This window comes from Tachysurus vachellii, chromosome 3, assembly GCF_030014155.1.
Source record: "Tachysurus vachellii isolate PV-2020 chromosome 3, HZAU_Pvac_v1, whole genome shotgun sequence".
In the NCBI taxonomy this organism is placed as follows: Eukaryota; Metazoa; Chordata; class Actinopteri; order Siluriformes; family Bagridae; genus Tachysurus; species Tachysurus vachellii.
Window position 1 is genome coordinate 34,962,390 of NC_083462.1, and position 16,411 is coordinate 34,978,800.

The window sequence follows — 16,411 nt, forward strand, 5'->3', positions numbered from 1 at the left end:
AACCAGGTGACTGGGTGGTGGTGAAGGATTTCAGGAGGAAAAGCTGGAGAGCCAGGCGGTGGCTGGGACCATTTCAGGTACTTCTGACCAAGCAGACTGCGGTGAAGGTTGCAGAGAGAGCGACGTGGATTCACATTAGTCACTGTAAGGGGGTCCCTGAGCCAGTTCTTACTGCATGTTTAAGCAAGATGCGTATGGAGTGCCGAATGGTACCCATTTAAGTCTGGTGATAAATTCACCAGCCTCCCTATGGTGTGAAGATGGAGGACCTGGGATGGAGTTTAACTGGTTTAAAATGGTTTAACTGATGCCACTATATGTGTATGGACTCTAATGAGTGTGTTGAAACGAACACCCAAGGTAAATCAAACGAGAATTAACACATTCATTGCACAGCCTCCTCCTAAATTAAACTACACACACTGTTTTGTAGGAACAGGAAACATACCATTAGGTAATATCGCCAGCCAGAGATGCACTCACTTATATTACCCATATTCGGATGACGGGACCTGCCCACAGGCAGAATGTTCCCTTATTCATCCATCTGACACCGGAACACTACTCAGGGCTGACGATTGGTATTGGGTCTGTGGTAAAAATGTGTATTTGGCCTTACCCCGTAACTGTGGTCGGGGGGGTGGGGGTGGGTGGTGTACTTTAGCAAGGTTTAAGTACCCTGGTGTGGTCATACTTCACTCACACTCACCCATAAAGCGGGCCAAAAGAGACGTTTCTGATGATAATTTTCCCCCGCCAGAACATAGACTAAAAAGTAAACTAAGTAAATTCTTTGATTCCATCTTCCCACAATATGGGATGACTCAGGTATGGAACCAACTAGAAGTCACACATTTATCGGCTTGCCACTTATATTAACTTATTCTGCACTAATCGGGCAGAAGAGGGTATCAAACAAGAACTCGCCGCCCTTAGATTGACAACAACACAAAATAGAATAGCCTTAGATGTTTTATTAGCTAAAGAGGGGGGGGTTATGTGCCATGACAATTTTGCACCTTCATTCCCTCTAATGATGACGATCATGGGTCTATCTCCAATGCACTGGATGATATGCATAAAGTAGCAAACCAAATGAAACGAGATGAACACGGAGATAATAGTTGGGGACTTAGTAGGTATATATTGTTTGGCCAGTGGACTCCCTATTTATCAATGATAATCCTAGTGAGTGTGGTAGTGATCTTATTATGTTTGTTTGGCCCTTGCGCATATAAATGCGTCCATCACATCATAATGTCCAACCTAACGACCAAACAACTTGTGAAACTGGACGATGTTGACAATGATACAGAATGGATTCCTCCATTCGACGATGACTCCATTCGATTTCACTGAATTTCACTGAATTTGAATTCTGTCCCCACAAAAACAGCGTATTGTCCACTGAAGTTCATGTATTTTATGACGCGTTCATGAAAACCTTACAAGGGAAATGATATGCTGATGTGAGATTATACATGATTAAGCTTAGCCTAAGCCATATGAGAATATATTCATAACTGATTAAGTGATACTGATTAAGCAAATGATTAATAATACTGTGGATCAAGTAGTTGATTATTAGTAATAGCATATATTATTTAGAGTCTAGATTTGGTTACAGATTAATGATTATTGAAATTTTGTGTATTGTCCCAGGGACAAAAGGGGGGAATTGTGGTGGAAATTTCTAATCTTAAGATGTTCATAAGGCTTTGTCCTTCTATTCTTGTACCCTGTGTGTGTCATGACCAGAGACTGACATCGTCATCAGTAGGTTTTGTTAAGATTATGACAAGGGCAGTAGGGACTGGGGACGAGTTGTCCATAAACAATGTCCACTAGGTCCTCTAGAAGACCTTGGCCTGGTCAGATTAGCTTGGTCAGGAGATGCATGAGATAATTTTGAGCCAATGATTGATGATGTTTTGCTTTTACATATCTTCTGTTTTCTTGAGTTCTGTCTATAAAACCTTGATGTAATCAATGATCTTGGCCCTTCATCCCTCATGCTACATGTGGAGTGTTGGGTCCTGCTGCGCAGCTGAGCACAATAAATTGTGTAACCTTTTTACTTTTGCTCGTGTCTACCAGTGTTATACTTTATTCTTTAAATCTCTCTAACCTTGGAACTTCCACAACACTAACCAGGCCCGACTCTGCTTAGCTTCCGAGATCAGACGAGCTCGGGCGTTCTCAGAGTGGAACGGCCGTAAGTGAAAGGAATAGAAAGTTGGAATGGAACCCATTTATAAATTGTTTGTTTTTTCTTTCCTTTTTTTTTTGTTGTTTTCTATCGAAACATTAGCTACAGGGTCTGAATTTTAAGATGTTGTTGTTAGAGAATTCAAATAGTAAAGTAAATGAATGCCTATGTCAAAAGCTTACAACAACCAGTATTCCCAGGCAGTCGCCTATCCAAGTACTAACCAGGCCCGAATCTGCTTAGCTTCCGAGATCAGACGAGATCGGGCGTTCTCAGAGTGGAATGGCCATAAGCAAAAAGAAAGTTGGAATGGAACCCATTTATAATTTGTTTGTTTTTTCTTTTCTTTTTTTTTATTGTTTTCTATCGATACATTAGCGAAAGGGTCTGAATAATAAGATGTTGTTAGAGAATTCAGTAAATGAATGCCTATGTCAAAAGCTTACAGCACCTGGTATTCCCAGGCAGTCGCGTATCCAAGTACTAACTAGAAACGACTCTGCGTTGCTTTCGAGATCAGACGAGATCAGGCAGTCTCAGAGTGCAATGGCCATAAGCGAGAGGAAGGTTGGAATGGAACCTATTTATAAATATTTTTTTTTTTGTTTGAATTTTTTTTTTCTATCAAAACATTAGCGAAAGGGTCTGAATATTAAGATGTTGTTGTTAGAGAATTCAAATAGTAAAGTAAATGAATGCCTATGTCAAAAATGCCTATGTAAATTTTTTGTTTTTTTCCTTTCTTTTTGTTTTTTTTTTGTTTTCTATCTGGGGGCACGGTGGCTTAGTGGTTAGCACGTTTGCCTCAGCCCTCCAGGGTTGGGGGTTTGATTCCCTCCTCTGCCTTGTGTGTGTGGAGTTTGCTTGGTAGGTTGACTGGCATCTCTGGAAAATTGTGTGTGTGTGGCCCTCAATAAAATCGTAAAACTGGGTTGCTTGTTGATTGAAGAGTAGATGCCAAAGTTTAGGGTGCCTAGGATATGAAATCTAAATGACTTGTACCAGACGCTACACATCACTGTAAAAGTTGAGGAAATTTTCCTCTATCCATGTTTATCACAGTCTGGTGAGTGCTTTCTGCTTAAACATGTTATTCTTTTGTTATACTGTATTATCTAAACCATGACAGTCAGAATGTCATTGTATTGAAGTTGTTGCAGGAAATTGGAAAAAGAATGAGATGTGGAGTGAAGTTACAAAAGATTATCGCAAAAAGGAACATAATTCAATTCCTATAAAGAAACAGAGTGAGGTTAAATGGGCTAGAAGAGAAAAGCTCAAAATAATAAACAATAGACAATGGGACAGGAAAAGATATCAAATGAAAATAGATGAAAACCTGATTAACATAGAGGCCGTAGTGGAGGAGGTGAGGAACTTAAATATTAATATAAAATAAAATGTTCCTGACAAATAAAGACATCACGGATCAGACACTGTACCTAGACAGTTGGAAAAAGCATGAAGAAGTTTTATTTTCAGAAGTTCAAAAGAACTCTGAAGCATTTTGAAGCCAAATGATGTAACTTTGAATAACCTGATATAACCTTTCAGAATGTATGTAGGATTAAGTTGCAGCGAGCCTTGACTTAGATGAGCTCATGATGTACAGAGGGTATGGCTGATAGAAAGAAACATTGGTGACAGCAAGAGTTGCTGTGACCCATGAGTAATATTGAACAACTGATGTTACATGAAAAGTGTATAAAAACCTATCTTGAAATATACTCGGTGTGCATTCTAGTGTAGGCAGGCTCAGTGCATGTTATACTCTGTGTGCATCAAACGCAGGCATACAAGCTTGTTTCTTGGTTTGTTATTGTCTATGCATTCAAATTACTTTTACTTCTTCTAATACTGTTTGATTATTTGAAGGAGATTTTTACAACCACAGTTGTTAGGGAAAAGTGATCTAAATGTGTCTATGATCGTATGTGTTGTATTGGCAGTCTGGAGAAAATGGCACACTGGTAATCATAGACAAGAATAAAAGGTTACAGTTTATTGAAGTGCTGCACAACATGAGCCAACAACCTCAGAGAAATCTCAAAGAGGAAGAGCCTTGATCATTCGTTACACTGAGTTTTTATAACATTCATTCATTCATTCATTTTCTACCACTTATCTGAACAGGGAGACAAATTCAAAAGAAACCCAGCTCCTTATACGGTAACATTGTCAGTCATTGTCTACAAAGCTTGAGCAGGTAAGATGTATCTATGAGTCTGACAACTTTACCACAGCCTTGTGACAGTATTTGGCCTTAAAAGATTGGGCACCAGAGGTAAAAACCAGCTTATGTTCCTCAGAGTAATAGTAACATACACAGCCAAATGTATTTGGACACCTGACCCTGCAACCCATCAAAGTGAGCCATCAATGTTAGAAGAATTCTATACAATTTCTTTGTCTGGTGTAGGATTAATATTTCCCTTCAGTGGAATTAAAGGGCTAAACATGTTACATCAAGACATCCCCTGTGCACAAAGCGAGGTCCATTAAGACTCAGAAAACAAACATGAGCATGGGTAAGGCATTGTTTAATGTTTAATAGAGAAGTAATTAATACACAAGGGTACATGAAATTATTACTTCAACAAAAGTTAATTAGATGGATCGGAATTTCTTAAATTAAGGAAAACAATAGCCAAAGGCATCTTCGTGGAATATTATTATTTTAAATCTGTCCTCAAACTACCACATCCAATTCAGAACAGCAAATGTGACATTGCACATTTGTTTGAATATAATTAACTTCGTTATAAGAAGTTTTGCAAAAATGTATATTATAGAATAATTTTAGTACATATATGATTCTAAGAATATGAATCTAATTTAAAAATTAGTACATTTAATAATAGAAGGTGAGTTATTTTTTTTTCAATGTGTCCATTAACATGTTTGTGCTAATCTAACTTGACAACCTAATAAACAAAGTTTATTCTAAAATAATGTGTTAGTTTGGGGCCATTAATAAGATCGAATGCTCTCAATCAGCAACATGTTAGTTAAGTATCAACCCCAATAACCCTAAGCATTCAGGCACTCACATATAAGCAATCCTTCCCCGGCATATCACACTTCTTAACACCCAGATTTGTTAGCTGGTGGCAGAGGAATTGTAGAGGGGGGATTAGGATCGTCATCAAATGTCAGATCACGGCATAAGAGGACATCATTCTTGCCAAAGCCAAGTTTGTACTGCCAAATGTACATTTTAGTGTGGGGCTGTAGAGACAGGGACAGACTTTCTTCTGTCTCAGTTGCTTCTTCCCAGCTCTCTTCTTCGGTGTTGACACTTTGTCCTCCATATTCTCCTGACAGAGAGAACTGATATTTGGCAATGGCTTCGGTCAGAGCCCCTGACTGATATGTGATGCCCATTGAAATTATCCAGTTTTGCTCTATACTTCTTGTCTGGGATTTGTTATAGCCCACTTTCCGAGTTATCTTCTTTTGCCAGGTTAAGGGAGTTTCTGAATCATTGGAAATCGTCGTTATGCACTTCCATTTTCCAAATGCTGGGCCTTGTGTTGCAGCTAGGCCTCCAGGAAGGAAGCTCAGTACATCTGGGTGAACTGAGTATGTGTTTGCAATGGTGTCTTGGTTAAGGTCATCAGTTTTGTGGTACTCAATCCCCCATTCACCTTTTGGCTTGAGCAAGTAGGAGTAATATTTTGTGCCCCAGTAGTATAGGCCTTCCTTGCAGTTTGGATGCAGTTGGTAGTCAACTGCATTACTATCTGTGTTCATATTGGTAGTTTTGCGATACACACCTCTGCTCTTAAAGATTATGTAGAAGTTTCCATAAGCAGACAGATAGTTGTCACCTCCTTGACAGTTTGGGTGGAGGTCAAACACTATAGCCTCATAATCGTTGGTCATATCGGACACACAGCGACACGTATTACCTTTAATGATGTAAAATGTGCTGTTGTCAAAGGCAAGATAGTGATCTCCACCCTGGCAGGAGGGGTGCAGGCTGTAAATGGTGAGATCACAGCCTTGATGGAAATTTGTTGAGTACATGTAACATCCAAGATCAGAGCGAACGATATAATAATTGTCATCTACACCACAGAAATCAACACCTTTGGCTTTGCTCTTTGAGAGGATCCCTGCCATCTTTTTTTTTCTGAAAAATGAACAAACAGAATGTCTGTCATCAAAAGAAGCATCAATTGTTACAAATTTTATGTAGAAAATAAGCAATAATATAATAAAAATAATTAATACAATATGCAAATATAAGCAATACAAATAACAAACAATGGTTAATTAAAAGTGAAATAAAGTGTAATGCAACAATAAATGGAGTGGAGGCAGAATGTTCACAAATATAGCTACAGTTAAGCTGGGCTGTGGATGGGCTGTGCCTGTGGAATACAGTGGGTCTGTCTTCTCCAATAATAAGTAGTGAGAGATATCCAGAGTCTCTCTATATATACACTATACTGGAAACATTATCTCCTCCTGCTAGAAGTCAGTCCAAAAAATAAGTACAAAACCCTTCAAGACCACACCCTAAAGAAGAAAGAGGTCTTCTAAGTTCACAAGAAGTCCCAACTGCTTCGCTTACACTTTGCCTTTTTTTGTTTATTTTATATATTTATTTACATAGATACCAGTTTATTTATACAAGATGGTCATCATTAGATATGACAGAGCCACTCTTTTATCTACTGGTGTACAATCCACTCACACTTCGCCGTTTTTAAACCTGGACCCATGCTGGCCGAGCGAGATCAGCAAGGGAAATGAGCCAGCGCACACCGCGCTCCCTTACCTAGTATCCTGTTAGCCAATGTCCGGTCCCTGGAAAACAAGCTCGACGAGCTCAGGGCAAGGGTCAAGTTTCAGAGGGACATTTGGGACTGCAACTTTCTCTGCTTCACTGAGACATGGCTGAACCCAGCGGTACTGGACCACGCCATCCAGCCTGCCAAGTTTTTCTTGGTTTACCGCATGGACAGAACACTGGAGTCGGGGAAGTCAAGGGGAGGTGGAGTGTGTCTGATGGTGAACAACTACTGGTGTGACAGTGCGAGCATCGTTCCTCTTTCACACTCCTGCAAACCAAATCTGGAACTATTAACCATCAAATGTCGGCCCTTCTATCTACCTTGGGAATTCAGCTCGGTCATAGTCAGTGCCGTTTATATTCCACCTCAAGCGGACATGGACACTGCAGTATGGGACTAACATGAGACACTAACGCTACACCAAACACAGCATCGGGATGCTGCGCTCATTTTGGTGGGAGACTTTAACAGTGCAAACCTCAAGCACGCACTACCAACCTTTCAGCAGCACATCACCTGCCCCACCAGGGGCGAAAGGACACTGGACCACTGCTACACACCATACAAGAACAGCTACAAGGCAAAATCACGTCTTTAATGCTTTATTAGGCTATATATAGTGTGTTAATCGAGTTCACTAACAGTTCTTATAAAGTTACTGTGACTGTCGTTTATTGCTTTATAAGCACGTCCGTTTACCTCAAAGGTTGCGTGAATGTGAATGAATGAGCTAAGTCTGTCTGTCTGTCTGGGAGGGGAAAAAAGGGGGTTGGGCAGAAATTAGAAAATAACGTATCTTGAGCTGAATTGAATATCGCACCAATTTTGTTTTTTATGATGCTTTAGATGACGCAGACTGGGACATGTTCAGGCACAGCTCTGATGACGTCAACATGTTTAGAGAAGTGGTTGTGGGATTCATCGGGAAACTAGCGGATGATACGGTGCAGAAAACCTCCATCAGCACGTTTCCCAACCAGAAGCCGTGGGTGGATAAATCCATCCGCGATGCTCTGAGATCTCGGTCCGCTGCCTACAACACAGTGCTTGCCACCGGGGACATGGATGAGTACAAGGCTGTGGCAGGGACTAAGGAACATCACGGACTATAGAACACCAATGTTAATGTCAATGTCAATTTATTTCTATAGCACAACTACACACAACACCAGTTGACCAGTGTGCTTTACATCAATGCAAAAGACAATAAAATATCAATAATAGATAAAAAAACATAGAAACACAAACACACCATACAGTACAATATATTTCATCCTGGACCATATGCTAATTCAAAAAGGTATATGAAATATGAAAGGAGAGAATCTAATACCAACAGGCAACGCATTCCAGTGTGGGAGCAGCTAACGAGAAGGCATGGTCACCCCTACTTATCAGCTTTGATTTCGGAATGCGTAGCAGTCTCTGATTAGATGACCGGAAAGGCACGACTGGACGATGTTCTGTCAGTAAATCGGAAAAAATAAGAATAGGCCAAACCATTGATAAAGATTTAAATACTAAGAGAAGAATTTTAAAATCAACATGGTATCGTACCGGCTACCAGTGCAGAGAACGTAATACAGGAGTAATATGGTCTCCTTTTTTTTTAGTACATGTCAGAAGTCTTGCCGCCGCATTTTGTAACATTTGTAATTTGAATAACGCTGTTTGACTAATCCCGTAGTACAGTAAGTTACTATAGTCCAGCCTTGATGTTAAAAATGCATGAATTATTTCTTCAAAGTTACTAAAAGATAAAACAGGTTTAACTTTAGCTAAAAGACGAAGCTGAAAAAAGCAGGATTTGACCACTGAGTTTATCTGCTTATCAAATTTTAAGCCATCATCAAAAAAACAAAAGCCCAGGTTCTTTGCCCAAGGCTTTGCAGAAATAGTTAAATTACCTACTGTTATTTGGCTAGGAGAGTTAACTGAACCAAAAACTATTATTTCAGTTTTATTTTCATTAAAATTGAGAAAATTTAAAGATAACCAAGCTTTCACGTGAGATAAGCAGGCCCTAAGTGTTTCAGCCCATCAAGATTTTAGGGGTAAATAAACTTGAGTGTCGTCCGCATAACAATGGAATGATGGCCCATGTTTCCTGAAAATAGACCCTAATTGGGAGCATATATAATGTAAAAAGAATGGGATCTAAAATAGATATCCGAGGAACACCACAAGATAGAACTGCAGCCTCTGACGCATATTCCCCAACACTTAGCTTCCTATTTGACAGATAAGATTTAAACCACTCAAGGGCAGCTCCTTTGATACCAGCACAACGCTCCAAGCGAGCAAGAAGAATGCAATGATCTATCATATCAAAAGCCGCACTCAGAACTAGCAGATCAAGTATGGTACAAACCCCAGAATCAGCAGCTATTAACACATCATTAAGAACCTTCAGGAGTGCAGTCTCTGTCGAATGATATTTTTTAAAACCTGATTGAAAAAGCTCACCTTATTTTTATCCAGAAAACTCTGCAATTGTTGCAACACTGTCTCCTCTAAAATCTTAATTTGAAATAAATGCCAAATTAGAAACAGGTCAAAAATTAGCCAACACATTTAAGTCTAACTTTGGTTTCTTTAACAATGGCCAAACTATAGCTTGTTTTAGCTCTTCCGGTACTATGCAAGTTTCCAGACATCGATTTATAATATTTAAAAGATAAGGTCCCAATGCATCAAATACTTGTTTCAAAAGAAATGAGGGGATGGCATCCATAGTGGAGCCCGACGGCTTTAATTGACCCACTATTTCTTGTAGATGAGAAAGAGAAATAGGTTCAAATTGCTTGAACTCTGTCATACAAGCCACAGAGATAGAAGGGTCAGCAGAAGGACAAGATATTCCCGATCTGATGTCACTAATCTTATTGACAAAAAATGTAAGAAAATCATCACACAGAGTCTTTGATACTGCAGAGTGCTCATAAACGGGTGGATTAATAATAGAGTTAAAAACAGTAAAAAGAGTTCTTGGTTTTTTATGATAATTTTTAGTAATGAGTTTTGTAAAAAAAAAAAAAAAAGTAGCTGGATCTTGCTGCTCTCAAAGCCTTTTGGTATTTTAACAATGACTCCCTTAATGTTTCAAAAGAGACATGAAGCTTGTCTTTCATCTAGGCTCTGCTCTTCTGCAGAACTGCCTCAAGGAGTGTATGTTGTCATCAATCTATGGCTCAGCTCTTGGATTAGATTTTAAGATCTTTACAGAAGCCACTGTGTTTAAAACATTGAACTCTAACAAAAGCTCATCTGCACTTAATTCATACTGGTTTGCATCCATAGCTTGCATAATATCACAAAATGCTGAAGAGAAAACTGTACTAGCAGTAGAATTGATTAATCGTGATTTACTGACCTATCTTTTGACTTGAAAGTAGTTTGATAATGTAGGAATAGAAAACATAACAGATTTATGATCAGGAAACCCATTATCCACTATCTCCAGATCATAAGGAGAAATATGATATACCATATGATAACACAAGATAAAGAGTGTGTCCACCTTGATGGGTAGGTACATTTATATGATGATCTAGATCAAAGACATTTATCAACGTAATAAACTCTTTGGCTATAGAGTCTACAGTGCAACACACGTATGTTAAAATGTACAAGAATTAACAATTTATCATACTTTTCACCCAAGAAATCTGCAAACTCATTTAAGAAGTCTGCATTGTATTTAGGAGGGCGATATAACAAGGCAATTAATAGTGGACTTTTCAGTTCAAGTATAAATAGCTGTAGCTCAAAACTTCTGTAATCATATTCTACTATTTAGTGATGAGAAAATTTGTCTCTAAAAATAGAAAGTAATCTGCCACCCCTGCCGGTTTAGCGAGGCGAATTTACAAACAAACAGTATGAAGGTTGAAAGTAAGAAAGTATGAAAGTTCAGCAAGAGAGCTTAAATCACCGATAGTAAGCCAGGTTTCAGTAATAAATAAGCAATCCAACTTACGCAAATTAAATGTCATTTATAATAAAATTTATAATAGCAAGCTTAAGGAGTCAACATAGACCTCCATTTATATACAAAGCAACACTTTAAACAGCAAGGGCATGACAAAAAATAGCAGTATAACATAACCAATATAAAGAATTTTATCATAATGCAAAATCAATTATCAATTATATAATCAGTAGAAACATATACAGTATAGAATAGCAAGAAAATAGATGAGGAAACCTACTTATTGTAGCTGACAAAAAGAGGATTGAGCCACAAGATGTCTCTGTCATGAAAGATTGGGTCTTGTTGAAGAACAAGGAAGTAAAGTGACAAGACCAAGGGAGTGAAGATCTCCTGAGTACATTTTTAATAATAACAATGAAGAAGTATATCTACAATAACAGGAAAAACTGTATATGGGCATATGAAACCTTGTTTTTCTGGAAATATGGAGAAGCCAGAGAAAGTTATGTAGGAGGCATAGGAGGTATTTTTGTAAAATAAGGGGAATTGAGAAAGGTCATGTGAATGATGTAATACTGATGTAATAATGATGTAATGAGGAAATAATGAGACAATACCTGAATGTATAGGAAGCACCTAGAGGTGCCAGGGTATATAGTGAGGAGGTTTTCTGGGGAGAGGAAGAAGAACTTTAAAATTTTTTGAACGAGGTAGGACTTTGGGAAACTAGTTGAACTTGTAGAACTTTTTGGGTTACAGGCCTTTTGTTTTTTTTTATTTGATTGCTTAGACTTAGAGATTTCTCCTTGAGTTCAATGGAGGTGTTGGCTGATTGACTGCAATAAAGAAGTTTGCTCATTCTCATCCAGGTCTGGAAAATCTTCTCATTGTTTACTTGTATCAATTATAGTGTTATCAGTAAAGTTTAGTTTAAGTAGTTAAAATTTGGTTAAAAATCTAAGAGTGTAGTCCACCCTTGCGATATGTCCACTTGGAGGCGGGAGCATACCGACATATTTATTGGTCTAAGAAGTGGGATTTCATAAGGGTCAGCGTGATCTATGTCCAGAACCAGGACCAGCCACTCTCTCAGAAGGGCTACAGAGGCCGGCCATAATATCTAGGTAAGCAGACGCCTGTTATATTCAAAAGTCTGTGTATAGTGAATCTGTGGCCTGACAGGGGAGGGGTGGCCCTGGTGAGGAAGGCGGAGAGCTGCCCTCGAAGTCAAGAACGTCTAAGGGTGAAACAAGGAAGCAAAGAGCTGGATGAGAAATAGCAAATACGTAGTCAAGGGGGGTTGTGATTTATGGGTTCCTGTTTTGGCAGTTTCCTGTTATAACTGTGTATGTGTGTGGAAAAAAATCTCATAACTGAATATTGTTATATACATATATATATTTGTTGTTTATATTTTTATTATTGGATAAAAAGTCCTGCGGCGTACCGCTGGTGTGGGTGCTATTAAACTCACTGACCGGGCCGGACGGGCAGATGGATAAGTCCTAGATATTAGAATATAGCTCAAGTAAAAGTGTTAAAGTATATGATAAATATTGTACTTACTGTATGTAGCAGAGGTAATTTCTGATATTTATTGTACCTATGTATTTGAAGTAAAAATTAAAAAGTAAAATTCAGAGCATACAGATTATCAGTAAAGATACAGATTTTCGGTAGGCATAAGATATATATATATATATATATATATATATATATATATATATATATATATATATTCACGGGACAAAGACCAAATCAATAGATATTATTTTATGTAGTATTGAATGGATTGTTTGCAGTATTTTGTTTGTGCTACAACCCTGGTAAAAATAAGAACACATTTCAATGCTCTTGGTTGCCGTCTTTGTGTTTTCCGCTCTGACAGCGTGACCTGCATGCTGCACACGCCTGTGCTTCCTTTTTAGAGCGTGCGAACGTGCGTAATGCTGATTTTAGTTTGTAGTAACGAGAGAAGTATTAAGATATTTAGTGGAAATATAACGAAGTAAAGGTATACCTTTTATCTAGGAGATGTAGTAGAGTATAACTGAAAGTTATAGTAAAGTAAAGTTGTATAGTTGTATTGTATAGTAAAGTTGACATAAATTTAAAGAGCAAGTAAAGTACGGATACGTACAGAAGTATTTGCACCCCGTTACATTACAACACTGCACGACAACGTTTAGAACGTTTGTCTAAACACAAAGGATCATATGGAGAATAGTTTAATAACCTGAGTAAAATAAGGAATTAGAATTAATGTGCTGTACCTTATATACAAGAACTGAAACGTCATTCTGCAGACACACACAACTTCGTGCAGCTTCCAACATACTTCCTTGTCACTGCATCATAACACATACTGTACACACACCACTACTGACCTCTATTGGTCGGGTCATTATTAGTTATAACACAATACATAACATAGTGAATGGAATGGAATGATATAGACTTGATGAGTGATGAACAGTTGAAGTTCAGATATTGAAGAAGACAAATTTAGAGATTGAAACCAAGGGAGTAAAAACACATTTTTTTCTTTGAGTGTATAAGGATAGAAGTGGTGTAAAAAGATACCGATCTGAAAATCAGATAGCAGTTCCTGATTGGCTTTGATGGACTGTGGGCATTAGAAAGTTTCTTTCCATGTGATAATTGGTATGAGAAAATAAAAGCGATCTGGAGAGTTAATTGGTTGATTTATGTATTCATTGATTGATTAATTGATTTTATTTATTGATTGGTTAATTGGTTGATGCAGTAATTCATACAGTGGTTAATAATTGGTTAATTATTTAATTATCTAATTTATTGATTTTAATTTATTCAATTCAATAAGCAAATTCAATTTAATTTTAACAATTTGATTTCTCAATATCTGCCTTGGTGGACAGAGTGAATCCTCTTGAGAGCCATCTCTAAAAAGAATCCTGTACAACCACGTTTACCAGAAAAAAAAAAGACTAACCGTTTGATTAAAGTTATTAAAACTTTATTATTATTATTATTATTATAACTTTACTTAGTAAAGTGCCACAAGGGTGAGGCAAGGTTGCATAATGGAGAAAGGTAAAAGTCTAAACACACCAACTGCAATTATAATAATAAAGTACAAAGATGCTGAAAAGGACAACAAAAAGTACATGAAAAAATGGCAAGAACGGACAAAAGGAGAGTTGCAGTGGCCTGAAGGAGGAACATTTGACGAAGGAAAGTGCAAGAAGATGAAAGACAGGATAGAATGCTGGGGAGAAGCAAAAAGAGAGAGCATGGAAAAGACGATGAAAAAAATGGGAAATAGCGAATTGGTTTGAACAGGAAGGAATAAGGCAAAGAGAAGAGAAATTAAAGGAAGAACAGAATAAAGAACAGGAGAAAGAAAGAATGAGAACAGAAGAGCAGGAGACAGAGAAGGCTACAGCCCCACCATCAGGTGAACGTGTGGAGCGGCTCCAGCCCCCATCTTATAACGATCATTACAAATCTGAGTACCATGGGAGATACCCATCACTACAGGTGGGAGAAGGAGGTGACATAAAGAAAAGACACAAAGAACCCAGCTACCCTCTCCCAGACGACCACAATAGAAGGAGAAATGAAGAAAGTGTAAGACGAAAAGACACCCAATCAGTAAGGCCAAAGAGCCCGCAGATGGCTTCTAAAAAAGGAAGTGATGGAAACGAAGACCCAATACACCTTGAAGCAATAAACTTTATGGAACGATGGCTAAGAGAAGATTATTGTGAGCAGGAGCAGCAGTCCCACAGCACTCCCAGAGTACGAGAACACCTGCGCCAACAGCCTAAAGACATATACAGATTGACAAGGAGCTGTACAGGGCCAGGTTACGGACAGGAAAAACAATATGAAGATATGAGTGAGCTCTGCAAGACATTATGAAAGATAAGGGGCCAGGCTCAGCAGACTCTCATGGAAGGCCATGAAGGACTGGAACCATGGCAGTATGGGGATGAGAGAAGAAGATTAACAGCTGAAAAAGAACCAAGCGATACAGGTGACCGTACACCGGCAAGCATAACACTGTTTAAACTCATTTTAAAAAGGGGACTCCCAGCTGAAGTTCAAGATCAGCTGGAAACAGTAGTGGGCTTGAACACTATGCCATAGGCCACGTTTGAAGCAAACATAATACGTCATACAGAGTTATACAGGAAAAGGAAACGGGAGGCAAAGAAAGCTGCAGAAGATCTGCTGGTGCAACTACACAAAGCACATCTGGGGGAGCTAGCAAGAAACAAACAAGAGAACCATGAAAAGAAGAAGAAAGAAGACAAAGAGTACACCACAAAACAAGCAGCAGTCATGTTTGCACCAGCTACCTCATTGTACCCTGCACAAGAACCAACAATTATGGTGGGAATTGGAAATGAAGTACAGGCCCCATTCCTGATTGACACAGGAGCAACATTTACAAGCATTGGAAAAGAAGGCTCAAAGCTTCCCCTCACACGTAGAGCAATAAAGACAGTGGGTTTCTCAGGAATAACTCAAACTCTACAATTTACTGACAATGGATTACTGTAGAACCAGTAAATGGATTATTTACCTCAATGGATTACTGTAGAAGGAATAGTAGTGCAAGCATCTTTATTATATTCCCCAGACACTCCAGCTAACCGTCTTGGAAGAGATGTACTCTGTAAATTAGGAGCTAAAATACACTGTGGACCAACAGGAGTATGGATGACACTCCTGGAGATGTTAGCCCAGCAATGCTTAGTAATAAGCCAATAAGAAGTAATAACAGAACTGGATAAAGTGTATTGGATGGAAATCAAAGACAAAGATACATCAAAAATATGGAAAGAATACTGTGAATGGAAGCCGTGGTTAAACTACATACGTCCTGATTGCTGTGAAGCTAGAGGACCATGGCATTGTACCCTGGAATATGATGAAGGGGGAAAAGATGAAGAATATGCATCACTATGGGAGGAACGACTAGAAGGAAGAAAATATGATATCAGCATGGACAGTATAACAATTGGCCAACAAGGAGTTGCTGCGTATGTCATACTCCCAGAAAAAATTCACGGATGGTATCAAGTTGCAGTCTCCCACATCTCCCTGATGATTGGGCAAGATTTTGAATCAAAAGATTTAGGGCCTATGATGAAAGAAGCAGAGAAGGTAGAGAAGTGGAACATGATAAGAAACCCTAGGGTACATGTGTCAGAAGACAGAACGTTTCTGAAAGTAGATTATAAAGGAACAGAGCAGGTAGTAGCTACTACCATGTTAGTAAGTCAGCAAACAAAGATACAAGTAAGAGTAGAAGAGGAGGCACAGATGCCCCAGAGGGCAGATGGGGAAGAGTTAACAGAGAAGGAAGTAGAAGAAGCATTAAATAAAGTCCCAGTGCAACTGTGGACTAAACATGCAACAGATGTAGGATTAGTTAAGTCAGCAATATTAGCAAAGATACAGGTTAGACCCAAC

General features: G+C 38.5%; 2 protein-coding genes and 1 pseudogene across 6 annotated transcripts in view; all 3 read right to left on the reverse strand.

Annotated features, from left to right (window-relative positions):
* LOC132843539 (NACHT, LRR and PYD domains-containing protein 3-like) overlaps nucleotides 1–16,411 on the reverse strand; it is a 924,649-nt gene that overhangs the window by 261,205 nt on the left and 647,033 nt on the right. The gene's annotated exons all lie outside the window — the stretch shown is intronic.
* On the reverse strand, nucleotides 2,385–2,503 carry LOC132843663 (5S ribosomal RNA; annotated as a pseudogene).
* Nucleotides 4,746–13,311, reverse strand: LOC132843544 (uncharacterized). 2 transcript variants are annotated; one of them, XM_060866958.1, is made up of 2 exons: nucleotides 13,219–13,311; nucleotides 4,746–6,344 (listed from the first exon to the last, which is right to left on the reverse strand). In XM_060866958.1, the coding sequence occupies exons 1-2, from the start codon at nucleotides 13,242–13,244 to the stop codon at nucleotides 5,294–5,296; spliced, it is 1,077 nt and encodes a 358-aa protein (XP_060722941.1). In that variant the 5' UTR covers nucleotides 13,245–13,311; the 3' UTR covers nucleotides 4,746–5,293. The 2 variants fall into 2 exon arrangements, with proteins under 2 accessions (XP_060722941.1, XP_060722942.1); XM_060866959.1 differs by lacking the exon at nucleotides 13,219–13,311 and adding an exon at nucleotides 11,223–11,251.